Below are 27,020 nucleotides of genomic sequence, written 5' to 3' on the forward strand. Positions count from 1 at the left end.
TAAACCCAAGAATCCTGAAGATTATTGTGTCTCAATTCGGAGTACAAAACGATAATCTTGCGGAAGAACACTGCCATTTAATATTATAATTCTAATGAGCGCAGATCGTAGTAAATTCTGATTTACACGTTAATATAGTAAATAATTCATATGATTGAATGGTACATTAAAACCTCCAAATATTTTGTCCAAGTCCGTGTCATTAGTATTTTTTAATTTAATATGATAACAACGCGAAGGAGAAAGAGAACGTTATATGTTAAGAAAATGACCAGGTTTCAGTGATGGATCACATAAAGTAGAAGAGATATGTGAGAACCAATTAGAACACGGGCACATTCCAGACTCATTTGGCTAGGAGAGATGCACAAATAAGTATTTTTGCGAGAATAGCTTAAACAAGGGAAAGAGGTAACAAGAACTAGTGCAGAGATCGCTGATCCCAGGATAGTATATAACTACATATATAACATATAACTGCAAGCTTCAGATAAAGAACACCATAGAATAACGAAATAAAAACCCTTTGGTAAAATAAGGGGAGTAGTGCTCTTATTTTGAAACTTAACTATCCTGAAGAATAAATATTATTTGAATTAAAGTTAGTTAGTTACATTGCAGATTTTAATCACATATAATAACAATACTTTACTTTTCTAAGAGAACTATTCAATGTTTTTAGTAGAGATAAAATGTAATTAAGCTCTCTACAACTAGAGAAATCCTATGTAAAATGAACTGCTCCTTAATCAGTCACTAATTCGATGACAATATTATTGTCTAACCCTCCCCACATTTCTATTCAAATGGTTTTCTATTGTTAACTTTCTCTCTTAACATTTCATTTCATACATTTATTTTGATGAATTCTTTTTTATTTTTAAAGCAAATAAAGAGTTTTGAAATCATTGTTATTTTGTAGTTGGTAGCAATGATTAAAAACCACAGACTAAACCTTTGCGCTCGTTCAGTTCAGTTTGATTGAAGTTTTGGTTACAGCAACGATTTTTATCATATTTTAAAGATGAATGTGAGTATAGAATTAAAATAGTTACTTTCAGGTTTTCAGTTTAAAAAGTACGCCTGATCTTAATTTTTTTTTTTTTTAATGAAATAAACCACAAAGAATGTGTACAGGATTATGCGGAATAATATTAATTTCTAAATATATTTATCAGTCAATACTTATATTTTTTTGATACTTTATTACAGAAAAATAGGCAAAACTCTAACCCGAAACGACGAATAAAAATGCTAATCCGAAGAATTCGTACTGAGAAAAGAAGTAAGTAGGATTCCACCAACTTATTAGTTATAAACTAATTTATAGATAACTTTAATTTACAAAATTGTTTGCAGTTATTGCTTCTTTGGAAGAAAGGAATTATCAGTTAGTTGCAGAGCTGAATGACACCAAAGTAGCATTGGCCAATTTGACCAACGAACATAACAAATTGATGTCAATAAATTATGAACAGGCTGTACGCTTAAATCATACCCAAGTAAGGATAATTGATGAATTTTATTTATTTAGTTTTCTCAAGAATTGCAGCTTTCCAATCAGTAATAAACAATAAATTGTACTCAATAAACTATCTCGTATATTATACATACATATGCAAAAGCAGATCATTATCACCTTTTGTTCATACACCCAAGTTTTGTACACGTTTGAACAAATTTCCTTTGACTTCCATCTTTCCCTAATAAACTGAAAATTTTACTTAAGATGATATCACTACCCATAATTACCCTTTTACGTATGTACGTTAATTACTCCTTTTATCAGTTATTTCTTTGTTATTGTTAATTAAAATAAAAATCGTCATCACTGTCAATAATATACGTATTACATTAAAGTTAATTTCATATCTGATGTTGTGCTTGCATCTTTCCTTTGGCATTAATATATTTAAAGCCCAAATCTTCTTTTTTTTCATTTTATCTGTCAATGACTTCACATCTTACATAATGCGTACTTTTAAATCGCAGTTATTCGATCCCTTAGAGTTCAACACGTCAAAGTTGGAAAGAACTGCTATTATATTACGTTAGAATTTTCTTTTATGTAGAAATTAACTCTAATTATTCATATATTCCTTTCCTAAAGAATCAGAATCCTATTCTACTTTTTTTTTTTGCAGAGGAGTAATAAATTAACATTAAAATTATTTTGTTTTTTACACATGTAAGTTGTGAAGCTAAAATTGATTGAGCTCTAAGAAAGTCTAAAAAGAGGAAATCTTAGGTTACCTAAATGAACTCTGGAACCCGAGATTTCCACTTAAGTTTAGTTCAATAACCTTTGAGCTGATTCCTCCTAAATTAACATTAGTATTAATAGTACTTAATTTTTCACTAATTCCTTTCTAAACTCCGCTCAATTATGGTTTCTCTTTACATTATTTTGTTTTTCGTAATTTCTTATGATAATGAATTAAAATTAATGCAAAGTTGAAGTAAAATTAATCTTTTAGTCGCTAAAATTAAAAGGAAACTCTATTCTTTTTATAAGAAAAACAGAGTTTCAGGACTATTATAAAAGTTTTTATAAAGCAAATTGACTTCAATAATTTTCCAAAATTCCAGGATGATCGCGTGAAATTCAGAACTAACTTGGATGAGCTAGATATGGAAGCTTTATCAGCTTTGAAGTCGATAGGATCTGCATCGGAAGGGTTATTGAATTTGAAAAAGATTATCACCCACATCAAAACTGGCATTTCAGATTACAAACGTAAGGCAAAGTATTTTTTATTCTTAGAATATTAATAAATAAAAAATTGAATTATTTTATCTAAAACTGTGAGAAAAATATAGAGGAGGTAGTAGATTTAAAAGCATGGATTAGTGTCATTTCTCTTGAAGTTTCACTAACTTCTTCTTTCTGTCCTTCCCTAAACTAATGCGCGATTTATTGTAATTTTTTCGTTGATTAGTAAAGTATAATAAAATGTACTTGCTAGTCATTTCATTCCTCTTGAAGGTCACTACAAAACCTAAAACACCTATCACCGATTTTTGTAATAGATGAAGTTTTCTAAGAGATTTTTGATTATTAAAAGACAAAGAAGATTAGAAACAGATTTCAATGTTTGTGCAGGACTGATCAATCCGTCAAACTGTAGGGTTTGTAAAAAGAAAGAGTCAATTCTTATGATCCGTATAAATTTATTTATTTATTTTTTCTACTCAAACCTGTCATCTCTCTAGACTCACTTCAATTACTGAATAGCGTGGAACGATTTACCTTGCTATTTTAAGAGAAATAGAAAAAGGAAAAGTTTGATAGATAAGCTGAAAACCACTTACCGACTCATTTATCTTAGCTCACTTATCTTTAGAGTAAATTCACTAGATTTTTTTTTTCAACTTAGAATGCTTGCTGCGTTTGATAAAATGTCACTTGTATAATAATAATAATACCAATAATACCACTTCTTTTTAGCAGAAGGGCCAGTTGCAAATGCGGCGTCACCCTTTTCATCTCGAAATGAAATCAACTTAACAGGTATTTTAACTGCAAACAATTTTGTAAATTAAAGTTATCTATAAATTAGTTTATAACTAATAAGTTGGTGGAATCCTACATACTTCTTTTCTCAGTACGAATTCTTCGGATTAGCATTTTTATTCGTCGTTTCGGGTTAGAGTTTTGCCTATTTTTCTGTAATAAAGTATCAATTTTTTTTTTTTTATAACTTTTGCTAAATTTAATAATAGCCCTAGCAAAAATAAGTTTATGATCTTCAAATTTCTAGTGCTGTTCAAATAGTTCACAATCTCTTTTCATTCTTCAAAATTAAGAAAAGTAAAATCAATTTTCATTTGTATCATGAAATTTCTAGTTACTTTTTTAAGATTTTTTTTTTTTTTAATTTAAGGCGCTTCAACTTTTTAAACATGATAATTTTTTCTATTTTTAATTTTTTTTTCTAACTTTTGCCATCTGGAGCCTTTCAGTGCACTGATGGTCTTCAGACCGAGTTCCCGGTAAACCAGAAAGTGAGATACAAAAGCTTCTGGATGTAGAAAGAGAAAGCAATATTAACTCTTAAAATATCTGAGATTAGTATTTTGATTCCTGTCAGGTTTATTGCATAACTCTCACACTCATTCTTTCTCTTCCTCTCACTACCACAGAGGGTATTTGTTTTCGTGGAACCATTGAATACAACTTCAACGATGCTTTATGTATGGATTTCAACTATTCGTTTTCATCAAACCGTTGTTAATTGCAATTATCAAAGAATTTTTTGGTATAATGCAATAGAAGTTGCTAAAAATAATTAAAGCCCCACTATTCAGGTACCCCATTTTCTATTATCTTTACCTATCATCATAAATTATTCATGGAATTAAGAAATATTTATTTTAAGGATGAGAATGATTATTATTTTTTCTTAGCTATTTTTATTCTGCATTCGTAACCTTGTTTTGAATTAGGGGAAGAATACCACTGGTCCATTCTTTAGTTTTTCTCATCCTGTTAGCTTCAAGACTTCGTTGTAAAGGACAGTGTTGACTGAAAATAATGTCACAGGCAAAGCATTTAGATGACTATGATGGCGCCCTTAATTAAAAATCAATAAATTATACATTTTTCAGATTCTGTTGAAGTAAAAAGAAATCAAGCAACTGTCAGCCCAATGGTTAAGGGGTATGTGATCAGTAATCCAACTGTCACTTTAAAGAGGCTGCAGATTAATGAAATAGGTGGCGTAAAAGGTAAATTTTTTAATGAGAAATTTTCTTTTTAAAAAAAAATTGTTTTCTCCATGTTTTATTAAACTTTTTTTGAGTAAGATACTTCAACAATTTATGTTTATTGCTAACTAAAACCTTGCAAGACTTCGTTAAAATTTTAACAACCGTGCTATTTGTCATAATCTTTTAATTATTTGCATAAACGTTACTGAGGGCCAGTTCTGAACTCACGTTAACCACCTAACCGTGATACACATACTTTTTGGCATAATTTATTGTGTTATAAATGTAATATTTTATGCTAATTTCAAATATGCCAACAGATATTTTCTATCTCTCATACTTTTTGCTCAATTTATTTTTTAGTTATTCATTTCATAAATTTATCGTATTTTTAAAGCCGCAATTAATGTATTGTAGATAAAATATTTCAATTATAATAATTAAAATAATTATTTTAAACCAACGTACATTGAATGATGACCCATGGAACAAACATGCTGCAACTATCAGCCTCTTGCGTCATACTTTTTAAACAAGACAGTATTGTCCCGGCATTCATACAGTGAGCTAGTATTCAAATCTTTTTGTAGCAACAATTGTTTAGTTTTATGTTGCATTAAGTGGTGACTAGATATGCCAACGAAGTGTATAAATCATCCAGATTACTTTTGTTATGGTGTGGAGATTTGAAATTTTACTCCGGTGTTAAAAAGTATTAACAGCAATATTTTAAATTTTAAGTTGGGTGTCAGGATCAGAATGGAGCTCCTCATATCTGTTGTTCTACCTCCGTAAAACGTCTTGACAGATTGGAGTAAGGGTTCTTGTACTTGAACTTCCACTGTGCCATGGTATGGCGGAACCAAAAGATCACGTTACTGATTATAATCTTTGTCATCTTAAGATAAAGGAAATAAGCAACAAATCAAAGCAAATGGTGGAATGCCCAAATTTACGTTACTTATCTGAAGAATTTGGTATATTGTAACGATGGTAATGCTTTAATAGACATTCTTAGTCATTAATATAAACCAGAAGGATAAGAAAATAGAGCTGAGGGTACCAATACAACGATGCTTGTAAAGTAGGCCCCCGTAGGCAAACCAATAGACATGTGATTTTCAGACCTCTTGTTTATGAAAGAATAAATACTATCAATTGAGTCAGAGAAATCTTTTTGGTTGCAAAGGATTAGGTTTTGAACACACTCTTCACAAATCTAATCCATCTTTTAATTTTTTTTTAATTTAAATATCATTCCTTCACATAATATTCAAATATTTGTCCAAGCTAACTTCTTTTCTTGCGAGATTATGTATGAGGTTGTTATCTTACTTAGCAAATAAATCAGAATCAGTTCTGGAGTCATGTTAAAATATTTTTATTTATTTATTCATTTTTGTTACTAATATTTTATTAATTTGTATTATTTTTTATATAGAACTTGGCAAGCCAGATGATACGAGATGTGAATTGTCTCCTATACCAGAAGAAACCGCGGAGGCGGAAGTAAGTAATGTGGGCGGTAGTACCTTAGTTACTAAACTGCAAGTTATTGTTTACGTTTGTTGTTTTATACGTATTTATTTTTTCTCAGGATGATTTATATCATTCTCTTTAGTTCCCGCTATTGACGCTTGTTGATTATACTAAATACTTGTATTTTTGAAATACCTGTTTAGTGGCAAATTTTGTATTTATGAATATTAGAAACTAGAGGGTCTGGTCGAATTCTTTGGCGAGTAATGGCGGATTTAATTGCAGTATTTTTGAAGGAATTGATGGTTTGATTGTTGCTTGGGTGGAGCTCTCGTTTTAACTGGATAAGAGATTGAGGAAAGTAAATAAGAATCGCCAATAAAATTAGCCATCTTAAGAAAAATGTAAATTTGTAAACATTTCTTTTTTTTAAATATGGTTGGTGCTTAGCATCCCCCTCGCCTTGAAAGTAAAAATTAAAGAAGTTTCTGTTATCTTAGTTTTCGGTTCCATTGAGCATTTCACATCAAACCTTTTTTTATTGCAATTAGGTATGAACTTACCTTAAATCTGATTAGAAAATGATGGAAATCATTTCTATTTCTCACTTCATAATATGAAAGACGCATGTCCAGCATCCTTGAAAACACGTCTATTCTGTTTATTGCGCTTAATTCCCACAAGTGATACCTGTTTCTAATGAAACATTTTCATTAAAATGTAGCGCTGATTATTCTCTAACTTCTTTCTAATTGCCAAGACTGTAACCCAAAAGTATCGTTAATTGTATCCATTGTAGCACGCTTTTTTTTTTTTAAATTCATTTCTGACCCATCATCATCATCATCATTTAGGTGTAGAAAAGTTGACTTCAATTATGTTTCTGCTATGCACCTGCGGATTCAGCAAAACGGAAACCATTGTGCCCATAAAATCCAACAGGGTAGCTAGAGAATGTCCGCATCTTACTACCTATCCGGATCCCAATCAGCATCCTAAAACTTTTTAAGATTTATATCTATTTCATTGTAAATTACTAATTAGTGAAAAATAAATGTTTGAATTTCAGCCAATTAGAACTCGATTGGGTAGAAGAGGACAACTTCCACAGCAGTTTACAGGTAATTTATCCAGAAATATTGTTTTATATCTTCTTAATTTATATTTATAATATTTAATTTAATAATGTACGAACTAAATTTCTTGTATAATTGCAGTTGTCATTGGGTCGGATTTGATTTAGTGGTTATTAGCGCGAATTAAATGTATGAAATGTAATAAATGAGAGAAATTCGTTTGGCGGTTTCGTACCATTTTTTTGGTAGATCTGATCATCTTCAAATTTTTTATTTTATTAAAAAGGGTTTTTTTTAAAAAAATTTTGAGGGATCGATAACAACAAGTACATTCTGGAAAGGATGCAATTTAGAAAAGAAACTGCAATTCTAATTACAATTAATGAAAAAGTACAGTGTGAACTTAATAAAATTAAATTAGGAACCTGTCTAGACAGGTATATCGCATTTCTATCTATGTGGGGGCCGTCTGATGTATCTCTTATGTTAAATATGTTTTCTCTTTGACCAGTCAACCCTAACTCTTTCTGCCGGCGAAAAAGCTCCCCTATCCATCGCAAGGGCGGCATACTTTGTAATATTGCAATGACTGTATTTTTTAAGGGAGTGCTTCTTCGAAACTGAGTGATTTCATACCAGAAGCGCATGCTGAACCAGTAGTGAGATTAAGCGATGTTTCTAGACTCCTGAGTAATACATCCTGGTTAAATGTAAATTATACTGTAAGTTTTTTTTTTTTCACAAATATTTTGAATTAAATATGTAGTATTACGCTTGTTAATTTTTTTGAGAAAAGTTTAGAGATCTTGTCGCCAGCCTAACAATACTCAGTACCCAAAACCCTTTTACTTTCTTACTTTTACTAGAGCCTTCAGATGAGTTATTATGGGTGCAACTAATGGGTTTAGCGTACCCATCACAAAACTAGCTCACCATTTTTCTCTTTCATACTATCACTATGAGATGTTAATGCATTTAAGCACGACTACATTGATCAGATGCAAAAGATCTTTTAATTTGGTTTTTATTTGTAATAACTCCACCAATATAGTAGAAAAGTACTCTAGAATCGTTTAAAAATATTTGTTTTCTTACTGATACTTGTTTTATATCTAGGCTTAAATATGGTGATCATTCCACAAGGTATTTAATTAGTAACTATATTATATTATTAATCCTTATTTACATTTTTTTTTTATTATTTTATAAACTCATTTTTATTATTAATAATTATTACTCCTTCAATCTCCAACACCTACATCTATTTATTTTTAATTCAATAGAATTGTAATTGTAAAAATCTTTTGGATAGGTTCTTTTAAAACTTTATTCGTATCATTTCTAAAAATATTAACCCTTTGCGCACAACTGTAGATATAAAAAACTTTGGATGGTGGAAATAGTAGGACAGATCCTACCATGGAATGGAGGAATTGATAAATTTATTCCTATAAATAACTGTAGTTTTTGAAAGTCAGACATATACATACATGAAATTGCTGCGACATATTTTTTTCCTTCAAGTTTAGATTTTACAGGAATTATATATCGTATATTAACATGTACAGCGGTTAACGGATAGTTAACTGACCTTATATTATAGATGATTTTTTCCACCGGACAAAACGCTCCTAGCCAGAAAAAAAATCTAAGGACTTGCTTGCGAGGGACTTCCTCGTGGTCCTCCAGTACCCTAATAGCAGAATCCTTCACTGATTATTTTTGGAGGGGAAGATGCATCAACTGTAGCGAACGTTATAATTATTGTTGTATAATTGTTTTAAATTATGTTCTTTTTTATGCTGACTTCTAAATTAATTTTCATTTTTACTGTAATAACTAATTTAATTTCAGCCAACTAAAGATAATTCATTTACCTCTCCTTCTACGTCATCAGCTAGTTCAGTGTCCGGAATTAACATTTTTTCTGCGGAAACTATCACTTTGAGACAAAGGAAGAAAGGGAAAAAATCACATAAAGTTAGCGGGGTAGATGATCTTGAGAGGTAGGTGAACCGATTAGTACTTTTTCATTATTAATTTCCTTAACTATTTAAACATAAAAGTTTAGATAATTTAGCACTAAATCGCAAAAATTTGCTTTATGCGTAATATTAATTTTCTTTTATTCCTCATGAGAAACTGTCCTGAAGAAAAATATACTATTTCCAGTAAATTTTTGTATTTCCATAGAACATCCATTTACAATGGCGTGAGTGTAGATTGCAACATGTCCTAAGTTGCCAATGAAGTAAACGGGAGCTTTTGCAATATGTTATGTCACTCAAATGTTTGCAACAAAGTCGATTGAAACACCGATTGCTTTAAGCATTTAAGCATTGATAGCAAAGTCGCGCGGCACTCACTATAAAATCCAGAGTATATATGAAAGGTTGTAGACCAATTCAAGATGTTTCAAAAATAAGATATCTATCTTTATTGGATTAAATAATGCTGACGTAGGGTGTTTACTAGTAGCAAGTATGGCTGTGTCATCTGCATATTTACGGAGCATTATGGAAGGATGCTTAGGGTATGTTTATGATGTGTAGAGGACAGGGCCAAGTTCCTTGTCTCCACTGTTGAAAAAGGAGAGATTGCTGAGCCAGTACTTACAAAAAGAATATATCTGAAAGATAGGATCGCAGAATGAAATAGTATGTTGAAGCAAGACTCTTTTTTTAGTTTGAACAATAATCCGGGGTGCCACACACGATCCAAGGCCTGCGTTCCGTCTAAAAAGACTCCCGAACTTATTTTTATTTTATTTTTTGGCGCATTGAAAGGAATGCTGTTAGCGTCATACACTTGATTTATTTTATTTTATTATTTTGCGGATCGATTTTAGAGTAATTAGCTCTCTATTGTGGTTATTATTTATCTAATTTTTAATTTTAGTCCCTCTGGATCTTGTGAGAATTCAAAAACTCAAAATTCTAACGTTAAGAAAATGGTAGAAGACAATAAAGATAGAGAATCTAGGAGTTCAAATAATGGGTTATTTAAAACAGAAAGAGATTGTCAATCCATTAGCAAATTTATGAATTCTGGAACAATATCAGACAAAGATAAGAGTAAACAAGCAGACCTCACAAGGAATAGCAAGAATACGACTTTGCTTACGAATTCAGAGCACGTTGAAGAAAATGTATGGAATTATAAGAATTCAAGAAAACGCCCTAGCAATGAGGATGCTAAATCTAATCACAAGGGAACACCTAACAAATCTAGGTATATAAATAAATTACATAATTTTCATTTTTAATTTTAAGTATTTCTTATCACACTCATAAAAATATCTTCTTTTTTTAAGTTTTTTTGAGGTCTCTTCATTGATACCAAATGCCGGAGTATCAGTGGATGGTAAGTAAATTTTTGATATAAAACTTCAGTTATTTAAATATTAATAATGCCAAAATTATATTTTAATAGGTATTGAAGAGAGTCTGGCAAAGGAATCTTTAACACAATTCAATGCAAACAGTAATGAAGAGAATTTTAACCAAAGCAAGCACTCCATAGTAAATTCAATTAATGGAAGTACAAGTAAATGCCATGATTTGAATATATTATCCGACAATGTGAACAATGCCGAAAAAGCGAGTAAATACAAAATTGAAACTAATGGGAATAATTGTACGTTGTTGTCACATTCAAATACAGAGAATATTGTAAATAATGAAGACACTAATATCATTGATGAGACCAAGAACAAGTACAACAATACGAGAAAACAAGAAGAGACTGAAAAAGATGAGATATCTTCTAGCACTGTCATTGAAAAAGCTTCTGAAAGAAAAAGGTTAATAACTCTTTTTTAATTAGCTAGAATTAGGATATTTCAGTACTATAGGATTTTTTGTTTTTTCTTTAAATCTGATGTGTCATCCCTGCACATTATTTAGAAAATTGGGCAAGTTTTAAGAAAACATTTACACTTTGTTCATTTATAGTTGAAATGTCTTTCAACATTTTTAACCTTGAAATTTTTTTTTTACTTTTATAGTTCCTTATCGAGAGGTGCTTTTCTTCTTGCTAGTGGTAAGAACAAATCTTCTTCTTAATATTAGCATCCCAATTGATTATATTAATTATATTTGTATTTCTTGTCAAAAATCGATGTTCACGGTAGTAGTGCATTAAAAAATTGACTTTTTCATCGGGATGTTTAGGAATTTCGGCATTTTCTTGTCGAAGGCACTACAAAGTACTTGTTGAATATATAATATATATTCAATATCCCGTAGTAGCCATTTTAACTTTACTGAATTATTCAATTTCTTAACCTTAATCCGAACACAGTGTTATATCTATTGTGAACAGTAATGAAAAATCATAATTAACGTATTGTTACTTCATTTGTTGAGTGCTGGTAACTCAAATTTAATTCTCAATTTTTAATTGGTTTTAAGTATTGTTTTTAATTATTTATACAATTCCATCTATCTTTTCGTTTCTTCCTTTTGTTTAGATGATATGCATTTGTATTTGTTGTTGGATTAAGTATCAAATGAACATAAATTCGTATTCAAATCAAAAATGCTGCGGATAAAAATTTACATTTATTTGCCCAACAACATTATTTATCAAATCAATTTAATAAAATTATAGGTTTTTTCCTCTGCCTCTTACATCGTAAGGAGTAACTACAGAAGCAAAATAAACCTGATTGGGCACACAATTCTATGAAATATTTGTCTTGTGTTTGTATAACGGTAAAACATTAGAAATTTGCGAAAAATTTACTAAGTTTCTAACATTCTTTCAGAAGTTAATAGTGTTTGCAGCAGCAGAACATTTATTGTGAGATCCAGTAACACACCAAACATTCAGGAGGATTCTGTAGTAACTTGTACAAGGTAAACCTATTGAAATATCTTTCATCTATTCTATTTCACTATTTTCCTATATTATCTTTTAAAATTACCATATGAACTATGTTGGACAAAGAAGACTTTTTTTCATTAAAAAATAAATCTAGTATAGTAGATGCTCAACAGTTCAACTTCCAAGAAGCTCCGAAACATAGGGCAGCAATAAGTTGGATTTTTAATGAAGACTCTCTGGACATTGCCTAAAATTTTTCCTCTTGTAATTTAATGCCTCACAAATTATGAAAAAGATTTTTAAATTAATTTAATTAAAGATTTCTTGGCGGTTTTTAATAAAAGTAAATATTTACTTTATGGATTTTAGCCGATGTTAAGGACGTTAATTTGTTTTTATAAAAGTGTTGCTTACTTTATTTATGAGAATCTTTCTGATGGTTAACTACGATGTTTAGGTTCCCCTTTTTCTGTAAATAATTATGTTCATATAAAGTAGATGTAGATCTAAACCTTTTTTAAAATAGTTTCTGGAGAAAAATTATTTTAGAAACTTTTAGGGGAATGGTAATGCGGTTTAAAGTTTTCTCAAAAGTGCATTTCATTGTAACATATGAACACTAATTACTAGTGGATACATTTGCGAACACATTGCCACAGGATTCTTGAAGATGAACTCCTTGCTTTAGAGTGGTTATGTATTCAATGAGATGAGCAGCTTTGTTCTAATAACTCCTTTTTATTAGTTGCACAGATGAATCGATGTTTATCGAATCCTTATCGGGTAGAAAATACTTGACCAAGCAAAAGACGATCAAGATTGTTCCTTCATATATTTTCCACACCGCTTCAAGTTTTGCACCCCACCAATAAAAATACAAGCCTATCGATAAAAATAAATTTCAAACAATGCTTTTACCACCAGTGAATAAATTTTAGTATACAAGTAAAATTTGAAAAAGTTCTTCCTACAATATCCATTCGTGTAATGTCTTCTTATCATGCCTGTAATATTATCAAGTCTGAGTTATCCTCAGCTATTAATTATCTGAGGATAATAATATTATCTGAGGATGAGTTTCACAATGTTAAGTCACAATCCACCAGCAAATCGGCACATAAGATGATCATCAGCAAGTGACTATTCTGCTAGATTCTGGGTTCTAGAAAAATCACAGGAGCCTTTAACTAGAAAATTCGAAAAGGTTGAAAATCCATTCGGTATTTCAGCAATAAATATAACTCTTCATAATACACCATAATACTATTGTATATAGTATACGTCCCTTTATAGGGCCTTTAAAGGGATGTTTGCTTTTCCATTTCCAAAGAAATACTTTTAGAATTTTCTCTTAAAATAAAAATGTTCCATCAAAATTTGTAGAAGTACAAGTGTGCAATTATTATCCATAGTTTAAAGGAAATATAAAAACAACTCAAAGAAAACCACAAATATGTGAACAATTTTTTATCAATAATGTGACGGTTGAGAAATGATTTTCAAAATGGCAAATTCAGCAACACATTTAACTTTCTTTAATAGCATAAACTGACAGGATCATAGTTAGCCCACAAAGGACGATTTAGAGGAACGTTTAACACATCTTCTCTCACTAAAAAGTCTCTGAATTTCGCTGGAAGTACGTTTCTTTCTCCACAAGAACAACTTTGTATCGGGAACGTAAAGGAAACAAATGTCAAAATTCCAAATTCTGGCTTTTAAGAGATCTTGACCGCTCTGAGCCGATTAATACCCAAATTAAAAGTGAAGTTTTAGTTTCCAGCGATTTGAATATCTCAAGTTAGATGTTTCAAGTAAATACTTGATTTCGAAAATTCTACACGATCCTAATGTCTACTTTTTTTTTCTTAAGAGGAACTGAAAATTGGCCAGCAAAAATGAGAAATTTTAATGCTACGATCATTTGATATTTTGTAACTGTGCTTCTGCTTATAAAAAAATATTGACTGCATCAACAGCTCTAAGTTTAGCAATGAGCCCTTTGCAACCATAACACGCATTTTGATGAATGACGTTTGAGCAGACTTCACATCAGGATATTTCACTTTGAATATATTGCATCGACGAAGTTTATATCTGCCTTAAAGGTATTGTTTAGTCGGAAATATAAAACCAGAAGTAGGAATTGGTTTGGCAACGTTGTCGGGGCTTGCGCTCTGTGTGTGTGTATTTGTGACCCCCTCACCACCACAAACTTCGTCGCTTATCTACGCCTATAGTCGGGGAGTCCCGTTATGTGCTAGCGACCCGCTCTCCCCCTTACTACCATTCTAGTACGCATTCTGCTATTGCCAGTGTAAGTGCTGTACTTTTTCTCTGTGCCACTCACCAGCCCTCACTGAGAATTCTGAGAATTGCATCATACGCTGGCACGCTTCGCTTCCGCTGGGCATTTTCTGTCTGCGAGTGCAATCATCCAATTAGCATCAACGTGCTGTTCTACGCCTCGCGAGCCGCTCCGTGGACCCGCTTCCGGTGCCTTAAGTTCCTTTCCAAGTGTTTCCTCTATCCTCCACGCTACACTTTACACACACACACACCTGTACCTTCGCCATTTCCGCATTTGCCAATATAACTCTGGCACTGCGTTTCAGGATCTCCTCTTCCGGCAGCAAAGGGTAAGTGTTCCCTCCTTCCTATCTTTGCCCTACCTCTTTAATATATTTTTATTCATTTAATTATTAGCGATTGCAGGACCTCGCATCGCCCTACTTCCGCTTTCGCGAGGTATGCATTAAGCCCCACCAAACGCTCCGCCTTTTTGGTCCTCGGGCCGGATCTATACATATATATACACTGTCCACTTCAGCCTCACGCCTTCTTGATCCCTCGTCACAATGGCCAAAAAACAGGATAATGAAGTCAATGCGCTCTCGCACTCCGTCTTCCGCCGAATGGTGAAGGGCGCCCGGATGTCTTTGAATGGTATTCGGGCGGAAATTGACGAGATTCCCGGTGAACATCCGCAAGCGGCCGCTAGGTTCGCTGCGCTCCGCGAGGCGGCCAAGGAGGAGCACGCGGCCTTTATGCAACGCGCAGATGCTTATATGGAGGCTGAGCACCTTCCTGAGGGCCTCTCTGAGGAGGAGTTGCTGGAGGGGATCCAGCAAGTGAAGACGCTCCACCAGCAAATACGCTGCCTTCTCGCTGTTACCTGCCCCATTGCTCCAACCCATCCCGCTACTCATAGCCTCGCGGCCCGCCTCCCACAGATTCCCCTTCCCCATTTTGATGGGGACTTTCGGCGCTGGGTCGCATTCCGCGATACCTTTACCGCGCTGGTGGTTAACCAGCCTGACCTCACGGATGTGGAAAGACTGCTCTACCTGCGCGATGCGTTGCAGGGCGACGCCATAGCCACCATTCAGAACATCCCTGTGAGGGAGGGTCAATTCCAGGCGGCCTGGGACACGTTGCACCAAGCGTACGATAACCAACGCCTGCTTGCACATCAGCTTCTTTCTCAGCTGCTGACCCTGCCTCCCCCGCCCACCACTCCATCGGCGGAGCATCTACAGCTCTTGCTCTCCGAGGGCATGGCGAGCGCGGAAGCGCTACTGGAAATCCGGGCCCCAGACCTGGCCTCGTTTCTGGTTTTTGCTCTATTCGCGCGCCACGTCGATGGTGAGACGCTACGCGAATTTGAGAGTTCTCACGTGGATGTGGAGTTTCCCACGGTGGGCCACCTCAAGGTGTTCCTGTGGAACACCTTGCGCGCGCTGCGCCTTGCCCTTCTCTGCTCACCACGTCCTCGTTCCCCGACTCCTCCCCGCAAGGCCTCCGCGTCCGCGCGGGTTCCGTCACGGCCTCCTCCGGCTCCCAGGCCGTCTTCCTGAGAGTGAGCGTCTTCCCTTCGCTCCCCCGCCTTCCGATCCGTGGCCTCCCATCCCCCTCCAACACCTGGGTCGCAGAAAATGTACCGTTGCGCGTACTGCCGGGGTGGCAGGCATTCGATTCGGCAATGTGCGCGGTTTAAGGCCCTCTTGGTCCTCAACGCCTCGTCTTCGTGGACGAAGCGACACTCTGCCACAATTGCGGGTCCGCGGCGCACCACATCCCCGCGTGTAGCTCACCCTATCGTAGCCTCTTCTGCGGACGCCCCACCATACGCTGGTCTATCTAGACCGCCTCTCCGAGGCCCCCGCGTGTTCCTCGGCGCCCTCGTCGCCACCCCGCTGCTAATCGCGATGCGCAGTGGCCACCTGGATCTGGCAGTACATAACCCCGTATAGCTGCACATCGGTGGCCTTTGGAAGGCCGCCACTAAGTCCGCTAAGTAACATCTCACGCGCGTTCGGAGATCTTGAACTTCCGGCCACTGTGTGCCATCTCCTCGGATCCCGCGGACCCCGAGCCGTTGACTTCGGGACACATCCTCGTGTTCCGTCTACTAACCGCGCTACCGGAACAAGACCGCACTACGGTCAAACTGAGTCGTCTTTCGCGATGGACCCTCATTGACCGTATTCAACAGGACTTTTGGAAGCGTTGGCGCACGAAGGTTCACCCGGGCATGCTTGTCCTCATCAACCAGGACCACTTCCCTCCCTGCCAAAGGCCACTAGAGCGCATCACCGCTTTGAATCCTGGTCCTGATTCGGTCAGTCGCGTCGCCGACGTGCACACTACTTCTGGGGTGATCCGTCGACCCTTAATCAAGCTCTTCTCCCTGCCCACGCAGAAATCTCTGAAGCCGAGTCTTCAGGGCGGGCAGAATATATAGTCGGAAATCTAGAAAACCAAAAATAGGAATCGGTTTGGCAACGTTGGCGAGGGCTGGAGCTGTGTGTGAGTGACCACCTCCGCGCTGCTGGCCCGCCACTTCGTCTACATCTAGAGTCGGGGAATTCCGTTATGTGCTAGCAACCCGCTCTCTCCCTACCTACGCTTTCTGCTAATGCCTAGATCAGTCCTGTACTTTTTCTGTGCCTGTCACCAACCCACGCTAAGTATTGCATCATACGCTGCCACGCTTCGCTTCCGCTGGGCATTGTCTGTCTTCGAGTGCAATCGTCCGATTAGCATCAAGGGACACCACATCCTGCTATTCTACGCCTCGCGGGCCACTCCTTGAACCCGCTTCCTGTGCCTCAAGTTCTGTTCTCTCTTTACGCCTTTCCTGGTGTTCCCTCATCCTCCACGCTAAGCTTCACACACCCATACACGCACACACACATATATATATATATATACCTTCACCATTTCCGCATTCGTCAATATAGCTCTGGCACTGCGCTTCAGGATCTCCATTTCCGGCAGCAAAGGGTAAGTGTTCCTCCTTCCTATCTTTTCCCTACTTCTTTAATCTATTTTCATTCATTTAATTGTTAGTGTTTGCAGGTCTTTGCTTTGCTCTACTTCCGCTTTCGCGAGGTACGGATTAAGCCCCGCCTAATGGGTGTAAACGCCTACGCGTTCATAGGTATTACTTAACATTCCAAGTTAAGGAATGCAATTACCAAGCCAAAGTGGAAAGTTAATCTAGAGTGAAAAGTTTATAATTTAAGAATAAACGGCAATTGCAAATCGACGAATCGACCCCGCTAAAGCATCTATCTGCTTAAAAACCAGCGCAAATTCAATTATTATTTAGCTGGCCAAAACAGTCTTTGAGGCTAGTTTCTGAGATAGATTAGTCTTACAATTCTACGCCTATACAATTTTCAGAATACTTTTAAAAGACGAATGTCTTTCATTTTATGTTCTTTGTATGTTTCATATCTACATTGCTGTTATGGAATTATTCATTATATTTTTTAGGGTATTACCAGAGCCAGGGATAGTTATTAATGAAACAGCACAAGGAAGTTCCGCAATTGAAGCACATGAAGAACATCCTGTTGGCCATGAATCGCCATCATTAGGTATTTTATGTTCAAATTGAAAAACCATTTTAAATTTCTACTGCATCAGCACTTTTACAGTCGTTATGTCGCTGATTATTCATATTTCAAAAGTTTATATACTCGATAATCCATTGAGGTGAAAGGGATGTTTTAGTATTACGCGGTCACTCACTTGTTAGCTGTTCCTTGAACCAGACAAATTGCGGATGAAGACATTGTGCGAATCTACTTAGAAATCTGTCATACGAATGTCGAAAGTATCAGAATGGGTTGGTTGGGTAATGGTCAATAACCAGAACCTTTGGTATGTTGAAATGTGCTGGATGTAGGGAATTTCAAAAACTAGATGTCCAAAGTGGATATGTAAATATAAATGACTAGATAATCAGTCTGTATTTGTTAAACTAATTAAAAAAGTAATAGAATCTTTTTTCGTCGTGATTCCCCACAATGAAATAATTAAATATTGGTAGATATATTTTAGTTAAATAAGTACTTGTTATGTTTTACTTTATGAGATAATAAGGTAATATTAGATAAAAGTAATCAACGTCTTATTGAATAAGTGTCGCGTAGAATAATTAGAATTTTGTTTGATTACAAACAAAATGTTTTCATGAAACAAAGCAAAATCATTTTAAATTGTGCAAAAGTAGAATAATTTTTTTTTTTTTTTTTTTTTTTTTGGCATTGGCTTTTGCCATAGAGCCAGCTTCGTCTAGGTGCTTATCACTAGAATATCACTACTATTATACAACTATTTACATAAAATACAACTATTTACATAAAACTTAGTTTTATTTTATTGTATATAATTAATTGTAGTGTATGTAATATTGTATGTTTTGTATTATACGTAAAATTTACTTTGTAATAAAATAAACTTTTACAGTTTTCCTTAAATCAGTTATAATGTACGAATAATTATTTATTTTGTTTTTTTGTTAACAGTTCGAGAAGTAAAAAGGCCCAGATCAACTAGAGTCAAAAAACCTTCGATAAAGTGAGTGAATGAATGCCTTACATTTTATACTTAACTAATAAAGAGTTGAATTAAGTGTTGAGAGTTAAAAACTTATTTGTTCCAACATCGATAGTGTTTGAATATAAGTAGTGTTTGAATATAATGTAGTTAATTTTCGAGGAAATGGAAAAGTCATTAATTTATATTAAATTACCTGTAATAAAGCAAAAAAAAAATTAAAAATGGGCATAATTCATAAGAAACAAAATTTTAATAAGAATCGATACAAAAACTTTAAAAACTTTTCACATTTTATTATTTCCTGTCTTTAATCACAGAATATTTCACCAAGACTTTTTGAAAATACTGTGTTCATTTTCCATCTCAGAACAGTGGACAAACACTAAAATTCTCAAAAATTGTTTACAAATTTATTTATAGTTAAAAAAAGTCATTTTTACAGGATTATTAAATTTATCACTTTTACTTTACTGTTAAGAAAAAGTATAAAATCTTAAAAAAATCCAATTTAGCTTACAAAAACAGAGTAACAACTTTTTTTAACAAAAGAAAAATAATATGAAAAGTTTTTGGTAGAAGTATAACTGCGTAATATAACAAAGGATGAGAGGTTTTTTTTTTAGTAAATTTAGTTAATGATAGAAAATGTTTAAAATTTATAATTGTTTTAATGGACAGTATTTGGCTATGTTGGGAATTGACTTATGAGTATATTCGGGCAAATTCAGGATTTGATTATTACATAGCTTACAGTTTTTTTAATACACAAAATTCATAATAAATACTGTTAAAACATGAAGGTTGAATCTTAATATCATTTGAAATTTTGCAGAATCTTGGAAGCGGTTAGTGCAGACTTAAGTGAAGGTGAAGTATTTTTTCCAACACTGTACTATTATCAGATAGTGTGACAAATTTAAAAATGCAATGGAATTGAAAAATCAGTTTTTCGTCACTTCTTACCTATCTTATAAGAATAATGAAAAACCTGTCTTCTTTTTTTGTTGCAGGATGTACTCAAGTTAAAAAAAGAATGAGCAAAATAAGTAGGGCGTCTCCAAAGAATTCAAAATGGTACTGAAAATCAAATTATCTTTTTTTTCTTCTTCTTCTTCTTCTATTTTTAGGAAAATTATTGTTTCATTTTTAGTATAAGGTATTTATATGTGTATATTTCTGTTTCGGCTGTTGAGAGGTATTTCTGCAACAGTGTCTAATTTTTAAAAAAGAGTTTTTTTACCATACGTCTTTGAGGTTCTTCAAGTCCGAAAATATAGTTAAATATACATTAAAATTTGCTAAACGTATAAATAAGTATATACAATGTAATTCTAAATATAATGAAATACAAAAAGAAATAAAAGTAAGCAGACAAGGGTAGTATGACAACTGGCACATACATATCATTTATAAAAATATAGATTTTATTTGAATTCATGAAACAAGCTTCCACTTTGAATATTTCTGAAAGTTTTATGTATGAAAGTACCCGGTGCTTTTCTGTTTAATTTCATTTTAAAATTAATATTGTGGACAATTGGTTTCTTGCTTGAAAACGTTGGCGAGTAATAATTGTGTAACTTAATTTATGGTAGTAACAATGGGAGAGTGGCAGTATTCTTGAACTCGCAAAGCACGCGGAGTTCATCTGCTGCGCAGAAAGAAAGATAAAGTGCCGGAGGCCTCATAACGCGGACTAGAGATTGCAATACAATCTGACAGTCCCGACGAACCGCCTAGAGGGACTTGTTGTTTGCCCTGACCACCGGAGACTAGAGGGATTAATTTGTATAACTTATCTTGCAAGAGCAAGAGCTTGTAGACGTAGTTGAACTCTTCAGTTCATAAGTTTCAGTGCCGCAGGTTTTTTTAAAAAAAGGTACCCCTCAGAAGGCTGTAAGGTCTTTGTTAGTGGGCCGATTGCACCACGTGTGAGTCCAATGAAAGTGCCCTACGGCCTCACTCATCAGCCTAAAGGAGAGTAGCTAGCGTACTAGTTCCCAGTAACCCTTCATTACACCATCAAGGTCGCAGAAGTGAAGATAAATTTGACCAGAGAGCATCAACATTCCACCAAGATTAGAAAGTTACTGTAAATGTGTAGAGATGAAGAAGTAATAACGGTAGTTTAAAGGAAAGTATTTAAAGATGTTTCGAGAAAATTTTGAAAAATGAAGATCGAACTTAAAGGTATCTTTAATTCGAAAGAGTAGAAAAATTTGTAGTAACTTGAGAAATGGTGTCGTGTTTTGGGGCATATTTTTGACGTGAATACGTCTTTAAATTTGAATCATATGGTGCCAATCCAAAAAACCTAATGATAACAAAATCGGGGGATACATTTTGGCATTATAATTTCGAATCTATCGTCTACATCCAAAATTAAATTAGACCACTGGGTAGCTAAAGGATCAAAGAGTTCATTACGATAAGCGAGGACTGTACGCATCGCGCGCGGTGGAGGGGAAAGCGCCGCCATTTTGAGATCATTTTGCTGCGTATCGAGATTTGCAATTAGTATAACTTTTGACTCGGAGAAGCCACGATGTTCGTTTAAGTTTTAATCGTCAGCTGTCGTCACATTCTGTCGATTGTATATAAAACATTAGTGTAAAATAGTGACAGTTAATATAATAACGTGTTAGAATAAAAAAATATCAAAAAATATAATGTCGGCCTATATGCGTCGAAAAGCCAAAACCAAATACAGAGATCGTATACGGTTGGAAAGGGCTTCTCAAGAACAATCGAATGGTAAAAGTCGCAAAGGCGGTGGAGTCGCCATATACGGTAACATCAATAGCTTCACTGATTGTAATAGAGTTAACGTTGACATTTCGGAAATTTATTTGGAAATGAAAGACACAAAGCTGGTGATGTCTGTCTAGTAAACGTAAAGGCCAATGGCATCTTCAAATCCGTACTCGGGTGTGTGTGTATATCCATCCGGGCACTGTTGAATACGGTCAATGAGGGTCCATCGCGAAAGACGACTCAGTTTGACCGTAGTGCGGTCTTGTTCCGGTAGCGCGGTTAGTAGAAATTAAACTCTTTATGTTACGATCGTTGTTAAAATATTCCAAAAAACATCAACTAAAATTATACCCGATTACGACCTACTACACCAATTATGATAGTTGGAGACTTTAATGTTGATGTCTCACAAAACCGCTCATTGCCTGACTTCATGCTCAGCAAGTCCTATAATTAATGAAGTTATATTGTAACACAGTAATTATTTGTCTCCTTGATTTCATCCTAAATACTAAATAAAAATATTTTATATAAAAAATGTAACCCGGTACGTAAACGTAATTCACGTACAACACACGGCCGAGTCCATGGCTCAGCCACAGTTTTTTTTTAATTCACTTAGTAATGTTTCTTAAATCTTGATTGTTCCAGTGTTGCTGATAGTGAATTTAAATCAACTAGTTCTTTAGGTAACTTTTGAATATTTTTTTAATTGATCATTTTTCAAATGCGTCTCATTATAAAGAAATTGTTTTCTTTCTTCATAAATTTTAGATTTGGAGAATTCAGCTGCTGCTACCAGTAAGAGGACATCAACTAGAGTCAAGAAAATTGTCGTTTACCGTGATGAACCTCTTACAGGGTAAGTAAAAATGGCGAGCTTTTATTATGGAGTAGTTTTGTTTGCTAAACAAAAACACATTTAAGTTCTACTGGTAAAAATAAAACTTTTTAACTTAAAAATATTTATATTTGATGTCATAAACATAAAAGCTTAACTTCTAAGTAACATTATTTTTTAAGAAAACGGTGCTTGTCACTCCTAAAGAAATTCATTTAATTAAATTTTGTAGATATGTACTTAGAATTCGTGTTTGAAGTTACAAAGTTAAGTTATTGCTTAGAGAGGTTCTTGTACTAAAACTTCCTTCCTTAAAACTTTGACTTCCTTATTTTAAAACAATCTACTTTAAAAATTGACTACTGGTCCACCTAGAAGAGTTTTCAATGAATTAAACAACTTGATAAACTAACACTGTTAGTGCTCGTGAACACGTTTTCTTGCAAAACAAACGTAATTTCTCATACGAAGATAAAAGGAATCCTGGAAAATGATACACCGTTTGAAAGCCCATTAAACAAGGAAACTTGTATAAAAAGTGCCAGCACCTTGGTCTGATAATGATCATGTAAGGGCCTAATGAGTTTTCTCAAAATTTTTGATTGTTTTTATTTTTCCCGTATTCGGAAGAAGATTAAGGCTGTTTGGAGGATAACTTTTGCTTCGTAATGTTGTCAGTTTTTAGAAAATTTATCTGACTTTCTAACCGTGTTATCAAAATCGAATTCGGACTAAAACTTTCTGAGTAATAACATTTTTATTGCAAAAAAGTAATGTTTAAAAAAAAAAAAGTGACGTCACTCAAGAACCGTGGATAATATGAAGTTGGCCAATACATAATTGAACTCCACTTAAGATGTAATATACACAGTAGGCCCATGGACATTACTTACTGATTTACCCTATATAGAATTATACATATATATATATGTGTACATAAAAACGTTTATTTGGTTGAAAATAAGTTTACTTTTATAGAGAAAAAATTGCATTTAAATGAGAAAAGGTTTATTTCATTCTCAAAAAATTAATTTGGTTGAAAAAAGGTTCAATTTGACTAAAAAAACAAAAATGCCAAATATACTTACATAGTTTTTATTCCTCAAGTTTATTAACGCAATACTGAAGATTAAACAATTAATACTAATTTATCAAATGATTAAAATAGAACTTTATATTGCAGAAAACGAACTCTATTTTTTGATAGTTTGAGTTTTTTGATAGAGTAGAATATGCGGCTTCGCCTGCCTGCCAGATAGGTACCAAATGTTATATTATACAGCCAAACCTACAGTAGAATTCCCTTCTGTCTTGATAGCCATGTGAATTAGTCGGCATTGATTATTTTACTGGCTACTCAATAATAGAGAAATTGTACTGGTTAGTGAGATAACTTTCCTGTGTATGTGGGTGAATTTGTGAGTGTTAAATTAATTCTTAAAATAATATTTATTTTTTAGGAAAGAAATGAAGAAAATATTAAAAAAAGGATTAAGAAAGCCTCGATGAATAATGAATGTAAATACATCTTGCAGCTGTGTACATTATTTTAAAAACTGTAAAAATTAACTAGTAAAAAAGTTTGCTCCTAATAAATTAGGTTACCGCTCAAATGAAAAATTGCGGTCCTAATAATTCTTCAAAGAAACAGGAATAATTATATGTTATATTTTACCCTAGAGGAATAAGTAAATGATTAAGTTGGAATTTAATTGTCTTCAATATGATTAAGTCATCAAAAATTAAATAGTCAATTCGAAAAATTATGATCTACGCTAGTGACCAAAGAAGTTCTTTCCTACAATAAAAATATCTTATACGTTTCAGTAAGATTTTCTCTGACTAAGAAGTGATATGTAATTTTAATTATGATTTACATTTTAGTATTATATCTATTTTGGAAAAAATATTAAAGTTGAAATAATAGGTAGTGCTACAGATCAGTTTGAACAGTATGTTAATATTGTTTTAAGTTTTGAAATATTCCATTAAATCATAAAACTTCGATATTTTTGGATGTATAAGTTGTAAAATAACAAACTGAACCATTTTATTTATTTCTGTAACTCTTTATCCCGCTACAATGTTCTTTTCGCTCTTGACATCTTGCTGGATGAAATGAAACAAATCGTTTTATTTTTGGATTTGATTTTCCATCAGATTTCATTCTTGATGCACTTACTTCTATTCCCAATTCAGTGATGTTCAGATACTAATTCTTCCTTGGGAAGAGAATAAAAAATCATGTCATGTCAATGAAAGGAATCGTATCTGTTTTGTATTCCAAGAAAGGGTTCAAGGATTTAATTAGAATATTAACTAGTGAATATTTCAAATATATTTACAAAGCGAGAAACAATATTTTTAATATCTGACTTTATTCCAAAATATATGTATACCCACAATATTCCCCCTTAAAGAATCGTTTTAAAAGTAGTTTGGTCTGAATATCTTGATGCTATTTGAATGAATTATGTTTTAGATGATTAGGGTTCCCAAACAAAAAATGTAAAAGTCACTGGGTGTAATCATAATCAAGTTGTAAATAATTACTGAAATAAATATATATATGTAAAAAATAGAAAGCAGTTGATCTCTTGAGTTTTATCACAGTCCCTTTAATGTTACTTGTAATTGTTTGAATCATGGGTATTGCTTTCTTGACCTTTTCTTAATCCAATTTGGTTTTAAACTGTTTATTTTTGAGCATTAAACTAGTCTTTTTACATTTGCTAAATGTTTTAGTACTGTAAGTAATCCGCAGTTATTTTATCATATAGAAACAATGAACCAATCACCAAAAATAATGATCAATAATTAAACTTTACATTTTTATATATTAAAATTGGTTTAATAAAGTTTCAAACCTTATATGGGTAAACTTAATATGATTTTCTTCTTTAGGTCTACATTGTTTTAAGTAAAAATATTTTTACCGTGGGTAGCAAACTTAGAGTGGGCACAAATTCATAAGTTAAAATCCATGAACTTATAAAGTGCTCACTTAAATCATCCAATATTGTAATATTAGACGAATGATGCTACTGGTCAATAAAAGAAACAAAACCTAACGTTAAATCAAAACAGTTTCAAAGGATATAGCAATAAAGAGAGAGCTTCTAGCAAATAAATATCAGTTGTAACCCTTCGGTAAGTAAGTAAAAGGTAAATTAAATCATCCAAACTGATATTAAATTAATTATATATAAATTTTTAGATGATTGATGCTCTTTATTAAATGGAAATTAATTTAACGATATATATTAATTTTTTTTTTTTTTGTTTGGCATTGGCTTCCGCCATACTTTTTATATTAAAATACTTTTTGCATTTTGAAATAAACTCAATTTCTGAAGATACTGGTATTCTATGTTATATTTAATAAAAGTCCGTGGTTCGCGCACTAGGTTTCTTCGTGGATCCCGGATCAAATACAGATGTCTGTGCTTAAATTTTCTTTTCCTAGGTGCTTATTACAGCTGACTGTTTGGCTAATGTTGTCTGATGAGAAAAATTGTCCAAAGATCGGAAAAAGTTGAAAAGCTCCAAGCATTAACTTTGATGCTGACGCGCCCTAAGAAAAAAATTGAATACAAGAAAGTGTACTCAGATTTCTTTAAGTAGAAATATTTGTTTTTACAAAATCGCTTACTATAAGTTGACCAGTTGTTGACTTTCAACATTATTTTAGACACCGAGCTTCAACATTTGAAAACCACATTATATCCATACATGTGCAATCTTTTTTAATGCTCAGTTTTATTCTTTCGTATAAGTGTAACATTTCTTGAAAAATCAGAGAACGCGAAGTGCATTAAACCTCTCCGGGAATATGCGACGCATTTCACACAGAATATTAAAGTTGTGAATTTTTCCATCCATATATTAACAAAAGAAAGGCCATTTGTATTAAATGTCAGTTTTTTTTTTCTCAAAAATAAAAAAAAACGCTTAACTCTCTTCATCTAGTATGTATCTGTGACATTTGGCTCAACTTTATTAATTATAAGTTTTTTTGTTAAAACAACAAAAATTTTACAACAGCTTGTTAATCACTATTAGCTATAATTTTTTTGTTAAAATAACCAAATTCGTACAAGTTAATTTAAGGCCTAGGTCGGGAGTAGAACCCAGTACCATAATCATCTTTTAATCAATATGAATGTAGCCTAAATAAGAAGTAGCCTTGTCATGAACTTTTAAATAAATGCTTTTAAAGAACTTAAACCTTGCTTATTAATGTAAGTTAACTTATTTTCTAAAAAATATAACTTTTATTTAGTTTAAATATTAGTATTTTCCTAAGAAATTTATTAGTTAGTGAAATAAGTAATAAGAGTGGGAGGGATACTATAGTAAGTAAACAAGTTAGGTATGAGAATATTTTGATTTTGGCTCAGTTTTACTTTGACCATCACGTTTGAACCTTAATAGCCAGGGTTAATGAAAAAATAACGAGATTGCTCCAGCCAGTGAGTAAA

The 27,020-nt window shown here is 33.4% G+C and overlaps 1 protein-coding gene across 3 annotated transcripts; it reads left to right on the plus strand.

Annotated features, from left to right (window-relative positions):
• Window positions 1-883: 883 nt before the first annotated feature.
• Window positions 884-25,124, plus strand: LOC141452631 (uncharacterized). 3 transcript variants are annotated; one of them, XM_074124959.1, is made up of 22 exons: window positions 884-1,030; window positions 1,213-1,285; window positions 1,360-1,502; window positions 2,590-2,737; window positions 3,449-3,511; window positions 4,609-4,728; window positions 6,152-6,219; window positions 7,259-7,310; window positions 7,869-7,987; window positions 9,120-9,271; window positions 10,164-10,496; window positions 10,579-10,628; window positions 10,698-11,067; window positions 11,272-11,306; window positions 12,034-12,124; window positions 17,874-17,977; window positions 18,911-18,962; window positions 19,777-19,811; window positions 19,955-20,018; window positions 22,350-22,387; window positions 22,473-22,560; window positions 24,000-25,124. In XM_074124959.1, exons 1-22 carry the CDS (start codon window positions 1,025-1,027, stop codon window positions 24,046-24,048), a joined length of 2,253 nt encoding a protein of 750 aa, XP_073981060.1. In that variant the 5' UTR covers window positions 884-1,024; the 3' UTR covers window positions 24,049-25,124. The 3 variants fall into 3 exon arrangements, with proteins under 3 accessions (XP_073981060.1, XP_073981061.1, XP_073981063.1); XM_074124960.1 differs by having other exon boundaries at window positions 3,452-3,511; XM_074124962.1 differs by lacking the exon at window positions 24,000-25,124 and adding an exon at window positions 23,723-23,920.
• The last annotated feature ends 1,896 nt before the right edge of the window (window positions 25,125-27,020 follow it).

The sequence above is a fragment of the Rhodnius prolixus genome, unplaced genomic scaffold (assembly GCF_049639745.1).
Source record: "Rhodnius prolixus isolate KJV_2025 unplaced genomic scaffold, Rpr scaffold_3, whole genome shotgun sequence".
NCBI classification, from domain to species: domain Eukaryota; kingdom Metazoa; phylum Arthropoda; class Insecta; order Hemiptera; family Reduviidae; genus Rhodnius; species Rhodnius prolixus.